At 38.9% G+C, this 24,201-nt stretch overlaps 1 protein-coding gene and 1 long non-coding RNA gene across 9 annotated transcripts in view; one reads left to right on the plus strand and one right to left on the minus strand.

The window, feature by feature from the left end:
- The window catches only part of anks1b (ankyrin repeat and sterile alpha motif domain containing 1B), a 253,213-nt gene extending 234,719 nt beyond the window's left edge, over nt 1-18,494 (plus strand). For 4 of the 7 annotated variants that reach the window (XM_069519469.1, XM_069519471.1, XM_069519473.1 and 1 more), the window contains 10 exons: nt 3,064-3,171; nt 4,556-4,759; nt 6,609-6,734; nt 9,058-9,129; nt 10,944-11,030; nt 11,701-11,838; nt 11,938-12,105; nt 14,676-14,795; nt 16,022-16,113; nt 17,228-18,494. In XM_069519469.1, coding sequence (XP_069375570.1) covers nt 3,064-3,171; nt 4,556-4,759; nt 6,609-6,734; nt 9,058-9,129; nt 10,944-11,030; nt 11,701-11,838; nt 11,938-12,105; nt 14,676-14,795; nt 16,022-16,113; nt 17,228-17,276 — 1,164 coding nt within the window. In that variant the 3' untranslated portion in view covers nt 17,277-18,494. The remainder of the gene's footprint in view (nt 1-3,063; nt 3,172-4,555; nt 4,760-6,608; nt 6,735-9,057; nt 9,130-10,943; nt 11,031-11,700; nt 11,839-11,937; nt 12,106-14,675; nt 14,796-16,021; nt 16,114-17,227) is intronic. The other 3 variants (XM_069519470.1, XM_069519474.1, XM_069519475.1) reach the window with 3 other exon arrangements.
- Nucleotides 9,136-16,067, minus strand: LOC138406738 (uncharacterized). Of its 2 annotated transcripts, none has more exons than XR_011240093.1 (3): nt 15,928-16,067; nt 9,961-10,139; nt 9,136-9,288 (listed from the first exon to the last, which is right to left on the minus strand). It is a non-coding gene; the product is annotated as an uncharacterized lncRNA (long non-coding RNA). The 2 variants fall into 2 exon arrangements; XR_011240092.1 differs by having other exon boundaries at nt 9,523-10,139.
- Nucleotides 18,495-24,201: the final 5,707 nt, after the last annotated feature.

The following is a 24,201-nucleotide window of genomic DNA, read 5'->3' on the forward strand; positions in this document are numbered from 1 at the left end:
TAATATGATCAGAAAATATAAGAAGGATGCTCCGGGTTCATGCTGCGTTAGCTCTGCTGCTATGAATATCATTTAAATTCAGATGGGATGATGAAGTGAAGCATCAGAGAGTGAAATATGTTTCACAATAATTGAATCTTCTCACCGGGCTGAGAAGCAGCTGTTTGAGCTGCTGGTGCACATGTGAGTACACGTCCATGTGCAGGTTTGTGTATAGATATACAGTTTGCGTGTATATATATTTTTTGGATGAGTGAGTGTGGGTGACTGCTGCTGCGGCTCAGTGTTGCCATGGTGATGGTTGAACTTCAGGCTGAGGTTGAGGCTTCTACTGTAGTTGAAGCAGATGCTGTTACATAAAGTGAAACACACTGATGCACACACAGTTCCGCACTGTGCTTTTAATGGTGTAAGTGTGTGTGTATATATATATTTGTATATGTGATGACACAACAGTGTGAGGACCGGTGTTACGCCATCGCTCCTCAGGAGGATATTTCAAAACCTTTTCTACAAGCAACGAAATATCCACAAAATTTAGAGTCATGGAATCTCATTTTTTCTTTTAATGGTTGAAATAAATAAGTTTGAATCTGGAATTGTTCAGATTATTGATTCATCTGCCAATTTCCTCAATGAACCAAATGTTTAATAAGTTTAAATAGAGGAAATCAGAGCCTGACAGAGTTTTAAGGGTCGACGCTGATATTAGAGCAGGCAAAATATTATTATACCAAATGGCCGACATAAATATGTTTAATAAATTGACAATGATTCCTAAGATGTTATGAAGCTCTTATGACAAAGAAATGTGATTGAGGCTTGATATTTGAATATTTAACCAGAAACTTAATTATATAAAAATACAAATACAAAAAAAATAATATATATAATAAATAATAATTAAAAAAATAATATAAATGCCCAAAACATAAAAAAAGATTAAATCACATGATCTTAATGCACCAAACTCAGCGAGTTGCCGATGTCGTCTCTTTAGTCGAAGACACAGAAGCAGAGAAGCTGTAGTGTCTCTGATATTTTGTGTCCATAAAGAAAGAGAGAGAGAGAGAGAGAGAGAGAGAGAGAGAGGGGGACTGTGGAATCCAGAGAGGAGGAGCAGGAGGAGAGACGAGTGAGTAAAAAGTGTTGGAGGGAGCAGGGGGTGGTCGTAATACGCCAATTAGTTTCACTAGCTGCTAGTCCCAGCTCCGCTCCGTTTCCCTTTGATCCGTCTAAATTTAACAATTAAGATACATTGTCTCCGAGCAGAGCAGGAAGTAGTTTAACCCGTTAATGGCTAACATCCAAAGTCTCGTTTTTTGTCATTGTTTATTGCATGAAATGAAGTGAAAACATTAAACGAGTGGAAGCGTTGGACATTTTTGTGCTTACTTGACAGATTCCACCTGAGTTGTTTCCATGCATTTTGCATATATACTCAATTCATCATGCATGGGATTGTTTTATTTATGTTGCGTTCAGGTTTATCTGCACATAAAACCCAAGCATGTGCATCCAGCACCACTCCTCTCTGTGTTTCCTCCAGCAGATGTAGGGCAGTAATTAGTGCAGCAGATGATGAAGTGTTTGTGTGTGTGTTGTGTGTTTGCGCTGACTCAAAGCAAGACTATCGAGAGAATCATTAGACTCGCAGCAAGGCCTCGCATCCAGGCTAATTACCACCTTTTTGCCCAGAAGACGCACACAAACACACAAAGGTCCTCTCACGCTCCAGAGGAGAGGGGCAGCTCCGTCAGGCCAGGCAGTGGTGTGTTGTACGCTGACGCTCTGGTGACATCGCTGCAGAATTCCTCCTATGTGCTGCAGCTTGTCTCTCTAGAAAACGCAGTAACTGGCACAGTCAGCGGACGCCTGGTGACCAGAGAAAGAATGAATTCTTTCACTGGAGTCCTCAGTGTGTTCCTGCTTGTGTAATGAGCTCCTGGGCACAATCAATAGACTGTTACCAATTTGCCACATTCTCATTTTGTTGAGTTTGTATTTTACAGCTATGAGTGGAAAAAAAAAACTCTCAGTAAACCCCTCGGGAACAATGTTTTATCAGAAAATTACCTTTGGAAAAAACTGCATTTACTCGGTTGTTATTGGGATTCGTGATTTTCATCACTCAGAGTTTGTTTATAGGACCAGTATGACAATTTAAAAATGTGCTAATTCACTTTCTTGCTGAGAGATGTAAAAATGAAGAGAGCTTTCGTGTCTGTACACAGAATATGGAGCATGGAGCTGAGTTTGCACAAAGACCGGAGGAAACTGTCTAAAGCTGAACTTGAGTTTATGAACGTTTCTGTTAGAGTTTTCATTACGGAGCGTCCACATGACTCTGGAGTTCAGAAATGTTTCATTTAAAAACTCCAGGGCTACGTTTTAGTCTGGATGGGCACAAAATGAAATTGATGTCGTAGACTCTCACAACCTTGTCTGGCTGCTAACACAAACTCTGCATTTAACAAACATACAACTGCTTACATGTGTGGGAGACGAGCAGCGGCACATGTATGTGAGTGGTCATGTGATATGTGTATTCGGGTGTGTTAGTACGGACAGGGATTCAAACAGTGTGAACATTTTAGTTTTAGGAACGGCAGATCTTTTTTATTCCTAGATTTTAACGTTGAGTGTTTTTCTCCTCAGCGACACAGTCAGAGTCTCGTGTCAAGTTTGACTTGAGTCCAAGGCTCCAGCTCTGATTAACACTGATGCTTTGCTGTGTCAGGAGATATCGATTTCTTTTTGATTTAGATGAAATAAAAGAGCAAAATGAGCATAAATCAATTGAGTGAGTGTTTCTGTAACGACCTGAGCCTCCGTGTGTGGATGTGTGTCATACAGGTCACTTTATACCGCTGAACGCTTTATTTAATTATTGTGCAGAGAACACAGAAAGTAGCCACGTTGTTCATTTTAAACAATATATAGTAGTAAAGTAGTGTTTAATTAATTTTGCCTGATTAAATGCCGATTATCATTTTCACACAATCGATGTAGAATAAGCTACGTGTCGTTTAACTGTCGTCTTGTATCTGTGTGTTTGCTCAGGTGTTGAAGATCAGTCTCATCGGACACAGAAAACGCATCTTGGCCTCGTTGGGGGACCGGCTACACGAAGACACCCCACAAAAACCTCCGCGGGCCATCTCCCTCAGGGTGAGTGCGTCTCGGTGAGCAGGATGTTGTATGAACCACGATGACATCCAGCAGCATCTCAACCAACACAGACTCAAGTTATCGTCGCAGATATTTCTCGGATTTCCCAACTCTCTCAGGCAGGCACAAAATGGCCGACCCACTGCAGTTTCCTCTCTGCCATTTTTTCCAGGATACTAATCACAAGGAGCAGGTTTCCCTCTCCCGTCAGTGCTGCGCTATAATGTGCCACTTGATAGTCTTTTTGCTGATCAGCCAAGTGAATCAAATGTGTCTGACTGGTGGATTCAGCTTATTTCAGTTTGCCCAGATTTGTCCACTGTGTCCGTCTGAGGATTCCAGTTATGTATTGAGCCAGAAAATAAGCAAAGCGTCGGAGACATTATACTCAAGTAGACTTTGAGCAGCATTGTTTTGCAGTTTCACTTTTCAAGATTGTTTTTTATTATGGATCAGTCACTTGTATTTTCATTGTTGTGGACAAAAAATGCTAGAAACTATTGAGTAGTACAGTAAGGCACCCAGAACATCATAGTTTAATAAGGCATCAAACTCCACATGTCATCATACAGTATGGCCAGTAAGGTGTCCAGTAATGTTTAATATAGTAACACGTCCAAAATAAGAAATTGTACGAAATGTGATGAAAACTTAATAGTATTGTATTGTAATTGGAAAAAATACATGATTTTACTGAAGTGCTGAGTCCAGGGTAAAACGATGTGGCAGCGTTTCCTTTCAGTGAGTGAGCTCAGGGCTGTTTACTCAGTAATACAGTACAAACAGCAGCGGACAGCTGAGTGCATTAGGGCAAAATGGTTGAGTGAACAGAACGCGGCTCAGGATGAGGACTGAGGAGAGAAGATGTTAACGCTTCAGCTTCCACAAAAAACATCAAGAAAGGAATAAGAGAAAACCTCTGTAATCAACTGAGAGTCAAACTTCTCCCAAGAGAAATCAGTGACCTTCTAATGTGTAAGACCATTACACCATTAAAACATATGAAAGTCCTAATTCTTTTGGGAAATTTAGACTCTGCTCGCCAATAAAAATCTGTTCAATGAACATCCTTTTCCACTTAAAGCATCAGCCCGATGCTTTTGCTTAAAGTGACTTAACGCGGACGAGGAAAAGCTTCGGTGCTGTGTTTAAAGACACTGATGGTCCCACTGAGACCGTCTGGAGACAGGACAGACTTTGCCTCGGAGCAAAACAATTTCAGGCACTGGTACACAGCGGCAACACTGCATCTGAAAAAATGTCACGGTGTACAGTGAATGCAATTGCCCTACTTATTGTACTTGCAGCGGTGACACAGCACATTATGAAATGATGAATGAACCCTCTCTTTCTTTCCGATCCTCTTCTCTCTCTTGTGTCCCAGGAGCCCGGCGGGAACCACACTCCTCCCCAGCTCAGCCCGTCGGTGGGCCAGGCGGCATACACGGCGGGGGTCCCGGGCGGATCTCTAGACGTGCAGCACCTCATCATGCAGGCGGACGCCCGGCGCAGACAGCGCAGCAACGACAACTACTTCGAGGACGTGCCGCGATCCAAGCTGGAACGACAGATGGCCCAAGTCAGCATGGTGAGGAAGGGGGGAGGGGATGGAGGGATGAATGGAGAGAGGACAGTATGAATGGTCATACAGACATACACCTGGCTGGATGAATTGTCATATATACATATTTACTGATAATACATTCAGTACAATGACCAAAAGTAGAAATAAACTGATCCCACGAACAAAGTACCAAACTTTCCTCTTTAATCTAACTTTATAAAAGACGATGGATTAAAGTCAGATTTTTAATAAATATTCTTTCAAGGATTATTCTAGATTATTACAATTCATTTATTTATAGTTTGTCAGTGGAATATATTTAATTCAAATGTAATAATCTCAGTAATTCAATGCTGCTTTCAAACATGCACTGAACTCCGGACATTCTCCTGAAATGTATCCCTGACGCTTTGATGAAAAACCACAGTTCAGTGGTAAAGTGCAGTGATTATTTTGGCTTGCTTACAAATGCTTGAATCTACTGCCGGAGGAAATAAATGTTTATGTCCGACAGTCTGTCTCTAAATACTCGCACACTGGTCGTCATCGGCGATAAAAAAAAACCTTTTCAACTTTTTCATCAATCAAATTCTTCATAGTTGTGCATAGACAGGAAACTTTCCCAAACAAGCATCTCAACTCTCCAGCCAATTTTATTCTCATCCTAATGCAAAATTACAAATGTACAACCTCCAATCAACAGCAGCACAACGACTCACACACACACACACACACACACACACACACACACACACACACACACACACACACACATCTGATGCAGCAGCTGTGTTTTGATTCAATATGATTAGGGTCTTTTTGTGTCTCTGTGTGAGTCACAGAGCTTATCAGCGCAGATTATCACACACTTATGGTGATCCTGCTGCATCTCTCAAGTGTGTGTGTGTGTGTGTCTGTGTCACAGTGTTTCCCCCTGTTCCCAGATACACAGCCACACTGAAGTGGCTCTGATGACTCAGCTTTGTCAGAACAGAGAAATAACTATTACTTTCATTCCCCTTCTTCTCTGACTGTCAACACGCCGGCTCTTCCTTTTTCTTTTTTTAGAAAACAGAGCCCGAGAGAGCAAAACACATTGTCTGACTCAGAGGAGACGTATTCTGCTCATATCCAGGGTCATTTTTAAAATTTGGGTTATCACTTGAAAAGATGTAGTTGCTCTAGTATCCTGAAACCTTTGGTTTTACCCCGTCTCTTTAAAGTGTGTGGGGAAAAACGGGTGTGTTATTGAAAATCTGGTGGAGTTTAGCAAAGATTTGGCTGATGCCCATTTTCTAAATACTTATCCCCAAGCTGTTTATCTGACATATTTTCATCCGACTCTAAGGTCTCACCTCAAAGTCCCTCACCAACTCTCTGAAGGGATTAGAAACACAAGCAATCAGATGTGGGCTGACGCACAAACATGCAGTCTTTGGTACAGCATGCGTGCATACCTCCTCACACAAAGCCATCTGGTTTCATTTACCAAAGAATGAAAGACCATAAAACAAACTTAATTGTTATCCACAGATATTTAAGAGGTATGCAGATAGGATTTAGGTATTTCCTTTGTTTGAAAAGTCGAAAAGCTTGCTGGGTGAAAGAGCGGTGAGCCGCAGCAAAGAGTCTTACAGGAACATTTAAAGGCCGAGCATAATTCATCCACATTTAATTTCCTCTTGATGTTATTTGAAGCTTGTCTCTTTGAAGACATGTTCAGTGAGGAAAGCTGTCACATTATGAACTTCAACTCAGGCCAACAAGTTGTGTCAATATTAGATACTTAACACGAGCCCACATGTCAAGTCCCGGCCTTTTAATCTTGTGTGGTTTAGCTTGCGTCCTAACGTGCGGTTGGTTGTTGTTTCAGGCGGGCGAGTGGTGCGAGCCAATCACGTTGCGTCCACCAAATGAGGCCACCTCGTCCACCCCAGTGCAGTACTGGCAGCATCATCCCGAGAAGCTCATCTTTCAGTCCTGCGACTATGAGGCCTACGTGAGTCCAACTCCTTCACTTCTCTTTTATATCTATGATGTGTTTGTTAAAATATCAATTACTTTATGACACTATAATTATTAATCACAATCATCCTTCAATCATTGTAACTCACACACTGAAGGCAACAGTATTTACACCAATGACCCTCAGCTCTCTGTCAACACTGCACTTAGTCATTCTCAGCACTTTGGTATATTTAGACCTTTGCCAGTTACATAAGGGATGTTATATATGTATGTTACCATGACTACAGCCTCACCCCCTTTGATTGGTTACACGCTCGGCAGCTCAACTTCAATGATCAGTTACTCAGAGCTGCAGAAACGTAACCTGAGATACTATTGGCTCTCAGAAACACGGAGACATGCAGATTCTTATTGGTTCTGGTTGGTATGAGTTGGATAATTAAGCAAGAGGGAAAAGTTGACTGCAGGAAGATGAAATTTCAAGTTTGTACTAACAGCACAACGAGAGGAGAAATTAAAAGGGAAGAGACACAATCCCCTCATCTTTGTTTTCTCACATCTGAAGAGTGATAGCATCAGCTTGGACCGCTGGGGTTCTTCCAGCACAACTATACAGGCACCATGTTTGAGGTAGAAAGGAGAGCGAGCCACCAAGGGAAAATAAGGACGGAGCCACTTATGACGAAGCCTCCAACACTCGCTGTCCCAGGACAACGGGCTCCAGAAAGCTCCGAAAGTGAGATAAATGAGCAGGAGCCAGAACGGAGCGGGAGGCCGAGCGCTCAGTGTGAATATTGGCAAGCTGACGCAAGACGGAGAGAGTGAGGGAGAATAAATGAGATGGATGAGACACTGATGAGAGGCAGAGAGGAAAGAGAAGACTGGATTGTGTTGGTGTTAATAGAGAGAAGAGGGTGGTAATAAGCCAAAAGGACAGAATAAAGGATGTACCAGCACCGCTCTCATTTTCATCTCAGCCTCACATGATGCTGTAACTTTATTTTGTCAGGTTTACAACTAGAGTTAGAAAATATTACCTGAAGTTATTTCAAACTTCATTTCCAGTAAAAGGATGCAGGGAATCTAACATCAGCCAAAGTCACCTCAACGTTGTGCTCCGTCATATTAACGTAGAGAAAGTGAATTAACCTCTTTTTTTGGGCTGGTGTCATTTCTTTTTCCGAACTATAAAGAATGATGCTTTTTTTTTTAACAGGATAAGAATCAAATGTATTTCTAATCAAGAGAGAGATAAATCCAGTGAGGTCAACGTTCAAATCCTGATACTTGATTTTGTCGTCATTGACGAGGGTGATAAAAGAGATGAGATAAAAGAGGCTGTAAATATTTCTCCTCTAATTCACTAAAAGCCTCGTTAGAATCCCACTTCAGGAATAAGGCTGGACGGGCGGAGGGAGGTGGTGAATGTCACACCCATTAGGTGCTCTAATGTCGACATAAACATTGTCCCTGTAAAACACTCACTATTAGCAGCTTCTTTATTAAATCACATGCTACGTTGTTAGAGGCTGAACCTGACCGCAGAGTCGTGTCCAAGCAGAAGGTGTTAATGTTCCTCCAGGAGACTCAAGGTTAAACTAATCACTGTGTGTGTGTCTGTGCATTTAAACACATTGTAAACAAGGTGTTTATAAATTATCTGCAATATCAGAAACAATTATTCATACTGTTAAGATAAAGATTGATTGGTTGGTTTGTTTCATGTCAAACCAACATGCTGACATCACAACGGGGGGGCAGCAATATGAAGTCTATGGTTCGGTGCAAAGACAGAATAAAGAGGAGTCGTATTAAAGGTAGAATAGTAGGACATCCTTATAAAAGTGTCTATAGACTGAGGTGAGGTGAGTGGATCTAGGACAACTGGTGCTGGTGGATATCAGGAGAGACGTTGCTGCTTAAAAAAGCTGTCACCTGTCAGCAGCGGTGCTTCAGTGTCCTTCTCTACAACAGTTCGTTTGACATTCAGCTGCAGCATTGCTCGCTGATCATTAGCCAGTGACGCTAAGACCGTTTCATCATGATCCACCACTGCTAGAAGCTGTGGCAGCCGATCATTTCCATTTAAACTCATTTGGAGAACTGAATGTTGGTGGGATACGTCTCTGAGAGGACACAGGCTCAGCTTCAGTTCAGAGATCAGCATCGATATAAATCTGTGAACCAAACCCCGGGTGAATCAGTTACAGAGTAAAGAAAACTTCTCAAACTTGTTCCCTGGAACTGAACTGAAAGTTGAAAGTTGAAAGTTGCTGAGTTGTATGGATATAAACAGACACTGAGGTACATCTACACACCCTGTGTATTTATAATCATGTTTGTGTTTTCCACAGTACCTGGGCTCCATGTTGGTGAAGGAGCTGAGAGGGACGGAGTCCACACAAGATGCTTGTGCCAAAATGAGGGTAAAGCACATATAACTTCTGCTGCTGCTGTGACAGACTTTATTGAAGTCCTGTGGGATAATTCTATTTATTACAACGTCGGTTATATTCTTCGTAGATTTGGCCATCTGGTGTTGTTGGTACTATTATTACTTCACTTCTCAGGTTGACTGCTGACATCTGGCAACACAACCAAAAAAAAGAAGAAGTTTTATTAAATTATGATCCTTTATTTTCAGTATTTTCAAGTCAAACCCTTTCTAGCACCTGGCTAAAAAAAACCTTCCTGGACCTTTAAATCTGGGACACAGTCCCACAGTCTGAGCGCCATCACACTTGCTAGAATTTAAACAAACTTAAAATGTCATGACTGTGGATTAAGTGAATTGGGGGATTTATTTTTAATATCCTTACCTGGGAGGCTCCATTCCCCTTCATCATCATTTTACTTGAAATCACCTTATCTCCTTCTCTTGAATTGTATTGTTCAGCTTCTCACTCTTTACTTGCCCTCCTCCATCTCTCACTTTGGCTGTCTCTTTAGATCCATGTCTTCTCTTCCAGCTTCCTTCTTAATTCTTGTGTGTCTCACTGAAACATTGACTCCTTCTCTCCTCTGGCCCTCAGTTCATATCTCTCATTTTCATCCCGAGCTGCTGCAGTGTGAAGATAAACTGTAATATTCCTGAGCAAAGCCTCCTCTTCCTCCCCTCCTCCCTCTTCTGTCTCCATATTTATGTTGCCACATCAGAGGGCCTCTTTCATTCTTTCACCAAGGTTGTGTAATTAAGTGAAATTCACATGATATATTTCCGGCATGTTTTACGGTGTGAACCTGTTTTCAGCTTTCACCTGCTCGCCCCTGTTCCCAGCTTTGCCGCTTTCATCTGTCACTCTTTGCCTCCGCTGTTGCGGATGTTTAAATCCCAACTTCACAGCCCCTGGCTGCCAGCGAAGCCGGGCGGCGCTGCCTTTGTCAGCTTTTCGGCACTACCTGATTCTGACAGGGCCGAAACTGCAGCAGCAACACACTGCGAGAAGGAAGGAGAGAACAGAACAAAGACATGACACAGATACGAAGCAGAGGAGCGAGTCGATTCGACAGGAGGAGAAAGGGAAGACAGAGTATGATAGAAATGTGGATACTCAGAGATGGAGATGACAGGCGAAAGATTGTGGGAAAGGGACTCATCTCACATCTATTTCTTTGAATATATTAAAGCTTGTGGCAGGTAGAACGACAGCGAGGAGGTGATGCTGACAGGGCTGTAAATCACACGTTGCTCCGCAGCTCCTCACTGCATAATGACTGACTTCAAATGTAGGTAATAGAGACGCGTTAAAGAGCCAGTATGTAATTAAAAGGAATGAGTGGAGATATGCGATATCTGATTATTGGATTTGTAGAGCTGCAGCCGATTGGACTTTAAAAATTTAATCCAGGAGCTGTTGATTTTTTTATGAGGCTGAAAACAACCCTCGATCTTTGGGGATGATTTGAATTAACTGGTAATTGAGTGAATGTTGATTCAGCTCATTTACTTCAAGCTTCTTTTATTCATTCAACTTTCGCATGCTTGTAGACCTGAGGCAGCTTCTAACACATGGATTAAGTGTTGTATAAAACTAAAAGGTTATTTAATTCAGTGGAGATTTCACCGACTGAAATTCATTAAGTTGGGACTGGTTTTTATTTTTAGTGGATTGTAAAAAGCTAAATCCTGTAACTGATTTCTGTTTTCGTCATATACGTGTGAAATCTGTCAAAAGTAATTTCTGCCTCTCTCCTCTTTCTGTCTCTCTCTCTCTCTCTTTTATTATGTGCGCACTCCAAGAAGTCGACAGAACAGATGAAGAAAGTGCCGACCATCGTACTCTCCGTGTCCTACAAAGGAGTGAAGTTCATCGACGCCACAAATAAGGTGACACTCACTTTGTGCGACGCCCACTAAATAACTCATTAAAGGTTCGGCTTTTGAACGTGAACATTAGTGACATCAGGGGGTGTCAGGTCTGGCTGGGATCACAGCACTGATTACTGCTGCTGCCTGGCAGATTAAAACATTTATGGGGTGTGAATGAAAGCCAAAACAAAATCAGGTTATAATCAGTAATGTGTAAATGAATGTGAACAATCAACTACTAGTCCAATAAATCCTTACTGGGATTTTAATAAGGTGAATAAACAAATTTTAAGTGTTTAATAAGCACTGTTCCACTCTCTTCCTGATACCACAACCAATGTGACACTAGTTAATTTAAAACCAAACAACTTATATAATGTATTTTAACATCTCTAAACAACTAACTAACTAACTAACTAACTGGCTCAGGCTAAACCTTTTGAAAAACAACTACATACAAAGAATGAATTAGCTTCTTTCATTATCTAGTTTGATAATAACTGAAAAACAACCTAAACTTCTACTTCCATTAAATATAGAGATGTTTTATAAGATTGATAGTGTTTTAATGAGACATACTAGTACAACCCCTGAAGTCTTGTGTATGGTCCATGTGATTGTTTTACTTTCCAGTGTGAAATATTAATTGGATCAATGGAGACGATCTGAATCTTTCTTCCTCTTGTAGAATATCATTGCAGAGCATGAGATCCGTAACATCTCGTGTGCGGCTCAGGATCCAGAGGATCTGTCTACGTTCGCCTACATTACCAAAGACCTCAAGTCCAGTCACCACTACTGCCACGTCTTCACTGCTTTTGATGTGGTCCGTACCGACACTGTGCTTTTGAGTTTACAGACAAATTTCAAATTCATTAAGTTTGTCATATTCTTATCCCTGTTTACTTTTGCCTCCTCTTGACAGAACCTGGCTTATGAGATCATCCTGACGCTCGGCCAGGCCTTCGAGGTGGCCTACCAGCTGGCTCTGCAGGCCAGGAAGAGTGGCCACGGGTCGTCCACGCTGCCCGAGAGCTTCGACAGCAAGCCCAACAAACCTGTTCCCAAACCCCGCGTCAACATCCGCAAATCTGTAAGCATCACTGCCACACAGCCACTCAAATATCTGAAGGGAAAATCCATCCAAAAGTAAAATTCACATCAGCAAATCCAGGTGGTTTTGATAGTCTGGAGCTGGATCTCTTTTTTATCACCAACTTATTGTTATGAAGAATATATTTTCTGATGGATTTTCACCTTCATTTAACTGCTCAACTCTAAACTCTTGGATTAAAATTTAGCTTTTCTTTTTCTGCTTCAAACTAATCCTAACCAGCATCCATTCTCCACTGGAATCTGTCCATAAATTCATCCCCCTCCTCTGATTCGTCACAGTCGCTCATCCCTGCTCATTCACATCATTCTCAACTCTGTCTGGTTTGCTGGGATTATCCTCAGATGCTTGAGTTTTGTATGAGTGAGTCTTGGCCCAGGAGACTGTGGCAGTGTAGTAATGTAGGTGTGTATCTGATCTGTTGAGTGTCTCTTCGGACTTTACACATGGGGCTGATAGATGATGCCTGTTTGCATGTGTGTGAGTTTTTATGTAAGAAGATAAATAATCGTCATGTGGAAGATTCCGCAGCCTTGTTTGGAAAATGAATTTATTGACAGTTAAATTCATCAGATCAACAATAATGTGGTTTGTAGGAGTTTCTTTCAGTGACGTCAGTGTAAGTTATCAGCAGAGTCACACTTTACAGTTCAGTTTGTTTGGTTGCTTCAAGATGATTAAGAGGTGAAGCATTTTTACTGTATTTGAGTGCTAAATGTAGAATTTTGGGTTAGTTGCCTTGATATATATATTTTTAAATAATTCTAGAATGAAACTTTAATACATCCTCTAACCTTTTTTCTACAAACCCTGTTTTCTTTTAATTTAACTTCTAAAATACATGTTCAATTTATTTCTTTACTTGTGAAACATTCGTAAAGTAGACTTATTGAAAACTGAAAAGTAACTTACACTTTCTGAGTATGAAACCTATGTTATCCACAATCAAAACATATGACAGCGTACCTTTAACTTATAATTTTAACAAAGACTTTATAAAGATGGACAACGTGACAGCTCCCCGAAATCTGAGGCCAAAGTCATCTTGATTACCACAAACTATTATATGCAGTCTATGGTCAATATACCAATAAAATATTACTGCTCACCCAGCACTAGCTTGTGATATCAGATAGACGTCTCTCCCACATTCTATCATGAATTTGTGTCTATTTGTGCAGCAGCAATTGTTTTTTCTTCCAAAGCGTCACAGAGTCTATCTGCAAACCTGTCAACCTTCCATTAACCCCGACAGAACTTTAAAATAGTCACGCTAACCCACTCTGTCTGCACACACTTCCCTCCTCCACTGACACGCATCGGCTGGCACAGCAGCACATTTGTCCAAAGGGACCTGGTGTAGAGTTACGGTGGCGGCTATTATCAGCGTTGTCTGGACCATTTACAAACTGTGAGTCATGGAAGAAAGAGATGGTGATAGGGGAGAATCGGTGTTGGATGAATGGTCTCACTTTCTATAGTTGGAGCAAGTGAGGAGACATGCAGTGTTTGTGTGTGTTCACTCTACCCCTGTGCCTTGTGTGTGTGTCTTTGCAAAGCTTGTGTGTGGTCCTGTGCCTACGGAGATGATGGACGATGGCATGTGTACATCTGCTGACTCGGCTACAGTTACATTAACTATTAATTACCGTTTCCTCTGCGTGTGTGTGTGTGTGTAGTCAATGGCTTGTGATGTGCAGCAGGGTATTCTGCAGGATTCACTTAATATTCCTGCCACCTGCCAGCCATAATCTCCATCCTGCAGCACCTCCGCGGGCCGCGGCCGCTGTGCTTAACAATACCGTCGCATTGTCTTTTCGGCCCAGAAGTATCGGTTCCTCCACACCCTCTCATTATTATTTTTATGTCCTGTGTGTGTTATCTGAGCACATCTGCTTGTAAATCTCCCTCAACATCCACTTAACTTACCCTTATGAGTGTGAGCGTGTCTGATATGACACTGTTGTCTTTGATCAGCGTCGGCATGTTGGTGTAATCTGAGTGAAGCTTCAAAATGGCGTTGAAATACATGACCCTAACAGTATGAGATTTATTTTTACTATTCTCTGTTTCTCAAAGTGAAAAAATCTTGCCAGTGGTGTGAAAATAGCTTGTTTCCAACTCGTCTTTAGTGGCATAGGAGCCACGTTAACACAACTGAAATGCAACCACAAGCTATTTCACCTCATTGGCAGAATTTTTCAAGAAAAAAATATGGTGTCTGGTCGTGTGAAGGTGCTTTTGCAGAGCGATGTTTTGTAAGTTTGCTGTGCCGTGTTCATCTTTCTGGGCGTGCTGTTGCCATGCAGGAGTTGCTATATAAATGTGGCGTGACGTGGCGAATAGTCTAGCTTGAATTTTGCTGTGTTTCAGTGATGCTGTTGCCAGGGGGATGACTTTGCTACCGTGTTGTTTCCATGGGATTTTGCTGTGGTTTTGAAGTGTTGTTGCCGTGCAGCTACTCTTTTCATCGTTGTGGTTTTGCCGTGCTGTTTTTGTTGTTGCCACGCAGGCCCAATTTGACCTATGTGTGACCTCTGCCCCTGTAGGTCATGTCCCCCTCCAGCCGCTGGTCACTGGGCCATATTTACACCCCTCACCGGCCTCCTGTCCACCCTTCTCTTCCTCCCCCTCGACTCTTCCATGTTCCTCACAAAGCTCAGTCACAGGTCCTCCACGCTTTTCCTTCTCTGATCCTTTATTTCCACATGACTTTTCTTTTAATTAAGGAGAAAGCACCATCTGTAAGTGCTTCCACTTTAATCAGTCGCTGTGTGTCCTGTTTGCAGTAAGTATTTGTGTCTCATTCTTTGAAGACTAATTCTTATCTCCATGTCAACAGTCAGTAAGTTAAATACTAAAAAAAGGCAGATTTGACAGTCTGGTCAGTCTTGCAAAGCCAACCCACTTATTTTATATTGAGACCTCAACTTGAGCACTACTGTTTTAATGTAATGTGCTTTGTGAGATAACATCGCACTTGAGGGTTATTCTCGACTCAACTACTTCACCGTATCTTTATCTCGCAAACAAGGCAGCTGAGTTTTTAAAGGGTCATCAAAAGGACCGGACTGCAAATGATTCAAATGTGCACTAGGCTTCATTTGCATACAGTGTGTTTTGTATTTGAGGTTGCTGTTTACAGAAGTAAATCACACTGGATTTAATCTCTGCAGCATTAGTTCCATTAATGCTCAGACCCTTCCTCAGAAAATCCTTTAAAGGCTGTTGATGTTGAACTTATTTTGGAGGCAAGACAATCTTCTGTCACTGGCTACATGTGAGGAAGATGCTGTGGGATCAAAAGCGCGCATCTGTCCTTAATCCTGTAACCTCATAACGAGATTATAAGGCCTTGTTGTGGTTGTGTGTGTGAAGAGAGAATACTGAACTGGATTATTACTGTGAGTAGTTTTGTTGCTGTAGCAGTGTGAAGAGAAGATAAGAAACATGACTGTTGCTGGACGCCACCCACATCTTTAATGTTCTTTTTGTAGAAAATATCTCCCCTCCCCCAGTATCATCGGAAAATACACTAATAGATTCACTAAAGCTGCTCTACTAGTTACTGTGGACTGTACAGGATCAGCACGATCTTGTATAAATATCTAGACTCAAAGAACATATAATTGTAACATACTGGTTTTGGGGTCATCCCCAATACTGCCTTCACTTGTATCATCTGGAGTTATTTTCCATTCCATTACTCTGTCAGCATCACATCCTCCACTCTTTCATTCCACTATATCACACTGGTTTCACTGACATTAGTATGAAATTGAATCAGAAAATTGTCCTTACCTTAAATTGTGCAAAACGTTATCAATTTTGTCTTGTCCCACTTCTTTGCATCTTCTTCTCCTTTATTGTAACGTTCTCTCTCTTTCTCTGTCAGATGGAGCAGCCGTCCATGGACCAAAAGGGCCACGCCAACGTGCCGTGGATTGTGGAGCCGGGTCAGGAGGCCAAGAGAGGAGTCAACACCAAGTACGAGACCACTATTTTCTAACATACACCCACCTTGTCCACTCCTGTGTGTGTGCCTTTCAGAGGTTGCCCTGTACCGGGGCCCCGCCCCGGAGTTGGGCTCGAGTGAAGCACGTCGCCGTGTCACCTCACCGGCTGAAAAATAAAAAACAAAACATCCCGGCCCGCCCCCATTAGCCGAGATTGTCCACTGCATGATGACTTGGCGCTGCGCTGTCTCTCTCTTTTCCTTGTCTCTTTCATTTCTGCTCTCCCCCTTTTTGGCCCAATTCTCCTGCCTGCAGGGCTGGCGCATGACCTTTGAACCCAGAGTGTGGTGCACTTCTGTCTCCACCTGTAGGGGGGAATGGTCAGCTCCATTTTTCCACTTCCTGTATGCCGGTCAGTCAGCGGTCAACCAGTTGGTTGTTCTGCTTTTTGTTTTTGCTTCCTCTTGATGGGTGTAACCCTTTGGACTCGTCTCTCTCCTCCTTCCTCCATCCCTCGCTTTTATCTAGATTTCAGCCCCTTACTGCACCAACAACCTGAAAGAGATTAAACCAGAAAACTGCTTAGAGCCATAACAGTGTTTTAGCTGTCTGTTGAGCCGAGTGTGGGAGCTGACAATGTTGAGGGATGTTGTCTGAACTTGACAACTGGAGGAAACTTCTGACTTTTTAAACCCTTTTTTTAATTCAAAGAGGAGAGGTGATGTAGCACAGTCTAACTTTGACTCAAACTGGTTCATCCAGCAGGCTACCAGAATGTATTTAAACTTTTTGATTCTTTAGATCAGATTTCTTTTTCTTTTTTAATATGAACAAACGTGTTGATTTCTTTGACAAACAGCTTTAAACTTGACCTGTGACACAGGAAGATGTAGGTGATTTTAGATTTTTTTTAGCACCTTTTTCAGAACGTGTGTACATATTATCAGAATCTTTTAACAATGCATTTTATTTTTCTCCCTGGCCATAAACCTAATTTTATTTTCGGTAACAAAATCTTGTCTATAAAAGGTTTAGCATGTGGCTTGTGAGACGCATGGTGGCCATTTTGGATTTGCTGAGCAGGGGGGCCGGTGGAGAGGCGGGTGTGAGGGCTCTCTCGATAAGTGATGTCATCTCATTTGCAGGGCAATGCCGGAAGCTCATGTCTATTACTGTGGAATACAAAGAATGTAGCCAGCCCTAAACACGGACCTTGTCACACTTACAATGCAAAAAGGACTACAAAGGACTACAAACATGGACGCCACTCCAGTGTTTAAGGTTGACTACAAAATATTTCGCATTCATTCACACGATGTTTGACACAGTTAACTTTGGACCAATACACACACATTAACAAGACTGCATCTCGACAGACTACGTCTGAATGTACACTCATCTGAAGCAGCCTCAACTTTCTGCAACTACAGCAGGATCTGTTTTATGCAGCCAGCTGGGAGGCATGAACTTTATGGGAGGCTAGAGGGCATCTGTTGGAAACAGACAATGGCCTGGCTAAAGGCACCACTGGGCATGTGTCAATGTTGGAATGGGAATGTGTTTGAGGACGTCTGGCTGGCTCTTTTTGGTCTTTTTATTTTAAAGTCAGAAAATAATAGAGATATATGCACAAGCGTGTCAATGTGATTGGACTAGCTGCAACACGCTTCAACCGCAACAGGTGTTTCATCACAATGGACGATGAAACTATGTGAACAAAACTGCATCTGATGTTTAAAAAAAGTATTCTATTCGTATTGCCCGACATTTTAATGTTTAATATGAGAGTATTATATTACCATGATGATTATGATTATTCTTGTGCAATTCTTGTCTACTGTTGTCTTAATGTTACATTATTTTTCTATGATATGCTGAGATGAAAATGTTGAGCTTGAGAATGATGGCCATCCTTTAAAAAAATACTTTTATCTGGCTGAAAGTAATTGTACACATAGAGTGAATGTTGCAGATGGCTCGCTAACTCTTGTCAGGTCAACCCTCCATCATTTCTCATGGGGCTCTACTCTTATCTAGCAGATGTACTATTTTAAACGCAGTATTACTGTATCATTTGGATGAGAAATTATCCATTTATAAAATGTACATAGATATTTTGCCAACTCATTGTTCATACGTGTAATGTAAAAGAGAAAAGAATTAAGGACTTGCAGTACATGGCACTGGAAACAAGGTACCAAAATAAAGGTTGGAAATTTAAAAAAGAAACAAGTGTTAGACTGTAGAGATTGTATTTTGAGTGACAACTGAAATGGGTTATATGGTGACATCACTGCTGACCAACTAATGTACATAGGCTTGGGCTTCCAGCACACTGATTTTTGTAATTTTGGCCATTATTTATATCCTTGTAAAGCACATGAAAATAAAATACAACTTGTACAACCATGATTTTGTTATCAGTTATTTTTTTCTTCTCACTACATTGAGCACTGGAATATCAACCCTGACTGCATGCAGGTCTACGCTGGATAGGCCTTTGGCTGGCTTCTCGTTCCAAAATGACGAAAACGTCTGAAATCTCTAAAAAAACGACATAGTACGGAGTCCGAAATCTCCAAAAAACGACATAGTATAGTATTGCTTCCAAAATCTCCAAAAAACAACATAGTATAGTATGACTTTCAAAATCATGAAAAAACGACATAGTATAGTATGGCTTCCAAAATCTCCAAAAAACGACATAGTATAGTATGGCTTCCAAAATCTCCAAAAAACGACATAGTATATAGTATGACTTTCAAAATCATGAAAAAACGACACAGTATAGTATGGCTTCCAAAATCTCTAAAAAACAACATAGTATAGTATGGAGTCTGAAATCTCCAAAAAACGACATAGTATAGTATGACTTTCAAAATCTCCAAAAAACGACATAGTATAGTATGACTTTCAAAATCATGAAAAAATGACATAGTATAGTATGACTTTCAAAATCATGAAAAAATGACATAGTATAGTATGGCTTTCAAAATCATGAAAAAACGACATAGTATAGTATGGCTTTCAAAATCATGAAAAAACGACATAGTATAGTATGGCTTTCAAAATCTCTAAAAAACGACATAGTATAGTATGACTTTCAAAATCATGAAAAAACGACATAGTATAGTATGGCTTCCAAAATCTCTAAAAAACGACATAGTATAGTATTGCTTCCAAAATCTCCAAAAAACGACATAGTATAGTATGACTTTCAAAATCATGAAAAAATGACATAGTATAGTATGGCTTCCAAAATCTCCAAAAAACGACATAGTATAGTATGACTTTCAAAATCATGAAAAAATGACATAGTATAGTATGGCTTTCAAAATCATGAAAAAATGACATAGTATAGTATGGCTTTCAAAATCTCTAAAAAACAACATAGTATAGTATGGCTTTCAAAATCATGAAAAAACGACATAGTATTGTATGGCTTTCAAAATCATGAAAAAACGACATAGTATAGTATGACTTTCAAAATCATGAAAAAATGACATAGTATAGTATGGCTTCCAAAATCTCTAAAAAACGACATAGTATAGTATTGCTTCAAAAATCTGGAAAAAACGACATAGTATAGTATGACTTTCAAAATCATGAAAAAACGACATAGTATAGTATGACTTTCAAAATCATGAAAAAACGACATAGTATTGTATGGCTTTCAAAATCATGAAAAAACGACATAGTATAGTATGACTTTCAAAATCATGAAAAAATGACATAGTATAGTATGGCTTCCAAAATCTCTAAAAAACGACATAGTATAGTATTGCTTCAAAAATCTCCAAAAAACGACATAGTATAGTATGACTTTCAAAATCATGAAAAAACGACATAGTATAGTATGGCTTCCAAAATCTCTAAAAAACGACATAGTATAGTATTGCTTCAAAAATCTCCAAAAAACGACATAGTATAGTATGACTTTCAAAATCATGAAAAAACGACATAGTATAGTATGGCTTTCAAAATCTCTAAAAAACGACATAGTATAGTATGCAGTCTGAAATCTCCAAAAAACGACATAGTATAGTATGGCTTTCAAAATCTCTAAAAAACGACATAGTATAGTATGACTTTCAAAATCATGAAAAAACGACATAGTATTGTATGGCTTCCAAAATCTCAAAAAAAACGACATAGTATAGTATGGAGTCTGAAATCTCCAAAAAACGACATAGTATAGTATGGCTTCCAAAATCTCCAAAAAACGACATAGTATAGTACGGCTTCCAAAATCTCCAAAAAACGACATAGTATAGTATGACTTTCAAAATCTCTAAAAAACGACATAGTATAGTATGACTTTCAAAATCATGAAAAAATGACATAGTATAGTATGGCTTCCAAAATCTCTAAAAAACGACATAGTATAGTATTGCTTCAAAAATCTCCAAAAAACGACATAGTATAGTATGACTTTCAAAATCATGAAAAAACGACATAGTATAGTATGGCTTCCAAAATCTCTAAAAAACGACATAGTATAGTATGACTTTCAAAATCATGAAAAAACGACATAGTATTGTATGGCTTCCAAAATCTCAAAAAAAACGACATAGTATAGTATGGAGTCTGAAATCTCCAAAAAACGACATAGTATAGTATGGCTTCCAAAATCTCCAAAAAACGACATAGTATAGTACGGCTTCCAAAATCTCCAAAAAACGACATAGTATAGTATGACTTTCAAAATCTCTAAAAAACGACATAGTATAGTATGACTTTCAAAATCATGAAAAAATGACATAGTATAGTATGACTTCCGAAATCATGAAAAAACGACATAGTACAGTATGGAGTCTGAAATCTCAAAAAAACGACATAGTATAGTATGCCTTTCAAAATCTCTAAAAAATGACATAGTATTGTATGGCTTTCAAAATCATGAAAAAATGACATAGTATAGTATGGCTTTCAAAATCTCTAAAAAACGACATAGTATAGTATTGCTTCCAAAATCTCCAAAAAACGACATAGTATAGTATTGCTTCCAAAAATATGAAAAAATTACATCGTATAGTATGGAGTCCGAAATCTTGAAAAAAACGACATAGTATAGTATGGAGTCTGAAATCTCCAAAAAACGACATAGTATAGTATTGCTTCCAAAATCATGAAAAAATGAAATAGTATAGTATGGCTTTCAAAATCTCTAAAAAACGACATAGTATAGAATGGCTTTCAAAATCATGAAAAAATGACATAGTATAGTATGGCTTTCAAAATCTCTAAAAAACGACATAGTATAGTATGGCTTTCAAAATCTCCAAAAAACGACATAGTATAGTATGGCTTCCAAAATCATGAAAAAACGACATAGTATTGTATGGCTTTCAAAATCATGAAAAAACGACATAGTATAGTATGACTTTCAAAATCATGAAAAAATGACATAGTATAGTATGGCTTCCAAAATCATGAAAAAACGACATAGTATAGTATGGCTTCCAAAATCTTGAAAAAACGACATAGTATAGTATGGCTTCCAAAATCTCGAAAAAACGACATAGTATAGTATGGCTTCCAAAATCATGAAAAAACGACAGTATAGTATGGCTTTCAAAATCATGAAAAAACGACATAGTATAGTATGACTTTCAAAATCATGAAAAAATGACATAGTATAGTATGGCTTCCAAAATCTCCAAAAAACGACATAGTATAGTATGACTTTCAAAATCATGAAAAAATGACATAGTACAGTATGGAGTCTGAAATCTCCAAAAAACGACATAGTATAGTATGCCTTTCAAAATCTCGAAAAAATGACATAGTATAGTATGACTTTCAAAATCTCTAAAAAACGACATAGTATTGTATGGCTTTCAAAATCATGAAAAAATGACATAGTATAGTATGGCTTTCAAAATCTCCAAAAAACGACATAGTATAGTATGACTTTCAAAATCATGAAAAAATGACATAGTACAGTATGGAGTCTGAAATCTCCAAAAAACGACATAGTATAGTATGCCTTTCAAAATCTCGAAAAAATGACATAGTATAGTATGACTTTCAAAATCTCTAAAAAACGACATAGTATTGTATGGCTTTCAAAATCATGAAAAAATGACATAGTATAGTATGGCTTTCAAAATCTCTAAAAAACGACATAGTATAGTATTGCTTCCAAAATCTCCAAAAAACGACATAGTATAGTATTGCTTCCAAAAATATGAAAAAATTACATCGTATAGTATGGAGTCCGAAATCTTGAAAAAAACGACATAGTATAGTATGGAGTCTGAAATCTCCAAAAAACGACATAGTATAGTATGGCTTTCAAAATCTCCAAAAAACGACATAGTATAGTATGGCTTCCAAAATCATGAAAAAACGACATAGTATAGTATGGCTTCCAAAATCATGAAAAAACGACATAGTATAGTATGGCTTCCAAAATCTCGAAAAAACGACATAGTATAGTATGGCTTCCAAAATCATGAAAAAACGACAGTATAGTATGGCTTTCAAAATCATGAAAAAACGACATAGTATAGTATGGCTTTCAAAATCATGAAAAAACGATAGTATATATAGTATTGCTTCCAAAATCTCCAAAAAACGACATAGTATAGTATGACTTTCAAAATCATGAAAAAACGACATAGTATAGTATGGCTTTCAAAATCATGAAAAAACGACATAGTATAGTATGACTTTCAAAATCATGAAAAAATGACATAGTATAGTATGGCTTTCAAAATCTCTAAAAAACGACATAGTATAGTATGGCTTCCAAAATCATGAAAAAACGACATAGTATAGTATGGCTTCCAAAATCATGAAAAAACGACATAGTATAGTATGGCTTCCAAAATCTCGAAAAAACGACATAGTATAGTATGGCTTTCAAAATCATGAAAAAACGACATAGTATAGTATGGCTTTCAAAATCATGAAAAAACGATAGTATATATAGTATTGCTTCCAAAATCATGAAAAAACGACATAGTATAGTATGGCTTTCAAAATCATGAAAAAACGACATAGTATAGTATGACTTTCAAAATCTCTAAAAAACGACATAGTATAGTATGGCTTTCAAAATCTCTAAAAAACGACATAGTATAGTATGGCTTCCAAAATCTGGAAAAAACGACATAGTATAGTATGACTTTCAAAATCTCTAAAAAACGACATAGTATAGTATGGCTTTCAAAATCTCTAAAAAACGACATAGTATAGTATGACTTTCAAAATCTCTAAAAAACGACATAGTATAGTATGGCTTTCAAAATCTCTAAAAAACAACATAGTATAGTATGACTTTCAAAATCTCCAAAAAACGACATAGTATAGTATGACTTTCAAAATCTGGAAAAAACGACATAGTATAGTATGGCTTCCAAAATCTCCAAAAAACGACATAGTATAGTATGACTTTCAAAATCATGAAAAAATGACATAGTATAGTATGGCTTCCAAAATCTCCAAAAAACGACATAGTATAGTATGGCTTCCAAAATCTCTAAAAAACGACATAGTATAGTATGGCTTCCAAAATCTCCAAAAAACGACATAGTATAGTATGGCTTTCAAAATCTCTAAAAAACGACATAGTATAGTATGACTTTCAAAATCATGAAAAAACGACATAGTATAGTATGGCTTCCAAAATCTCCAAAAAACGACATAGTATAGTATGGCTTTCAAAATCTCTAAAAAACGACATAGTATTGTATGGCTTCCAAAATCTCAAAAAAAACGACATAGTATAGTATGGAGTCTGAAATCTCCAAAAAACGACATAGTATAGTATGGCTTCCAAAATCTCCAAAAAACGACATAGTATAGTATGGCTTCCAAAATCTCCAAAAAACGACATAGTATAGTACGGCTTCCAAAATCTCCAAAAAACGACATAGTATAGTATGACTTTCAAAATCTCTAAAAAACGACATAGTATAGTATGACTTTCAAAATCATGAAAAAATGACATAGTATAGTATGGCTTCCGAAATCATGAAAAAACGACATAGTACAGTATGGAGTCTGAAATCTCCAAAAAACGACATAGTATAGTATGCCTTTCAAAATCTCGAAAAAATGACATAGTATAGTATGACTTTCAAAATCTCTAAAAAACGACATAGTATAGTAT

The sequence above is a fragment of the Paralichthys olivaceus genome, chromosome 23, assembly GCF_024713975.1.
Source record: "Paralichthys olivaceus isolate ysfri-2021 chromosome 23, ASM2471397v2, whole genome shotgun sequence".
Taxonomy (NCBI): domain Eukaryota; kingdom Metazoa; phylum Chordata; class Actinopteri; order Pleuronectiformes; family Paralichthyidae; genus Paralichthys; species Paralichthys olivaceus.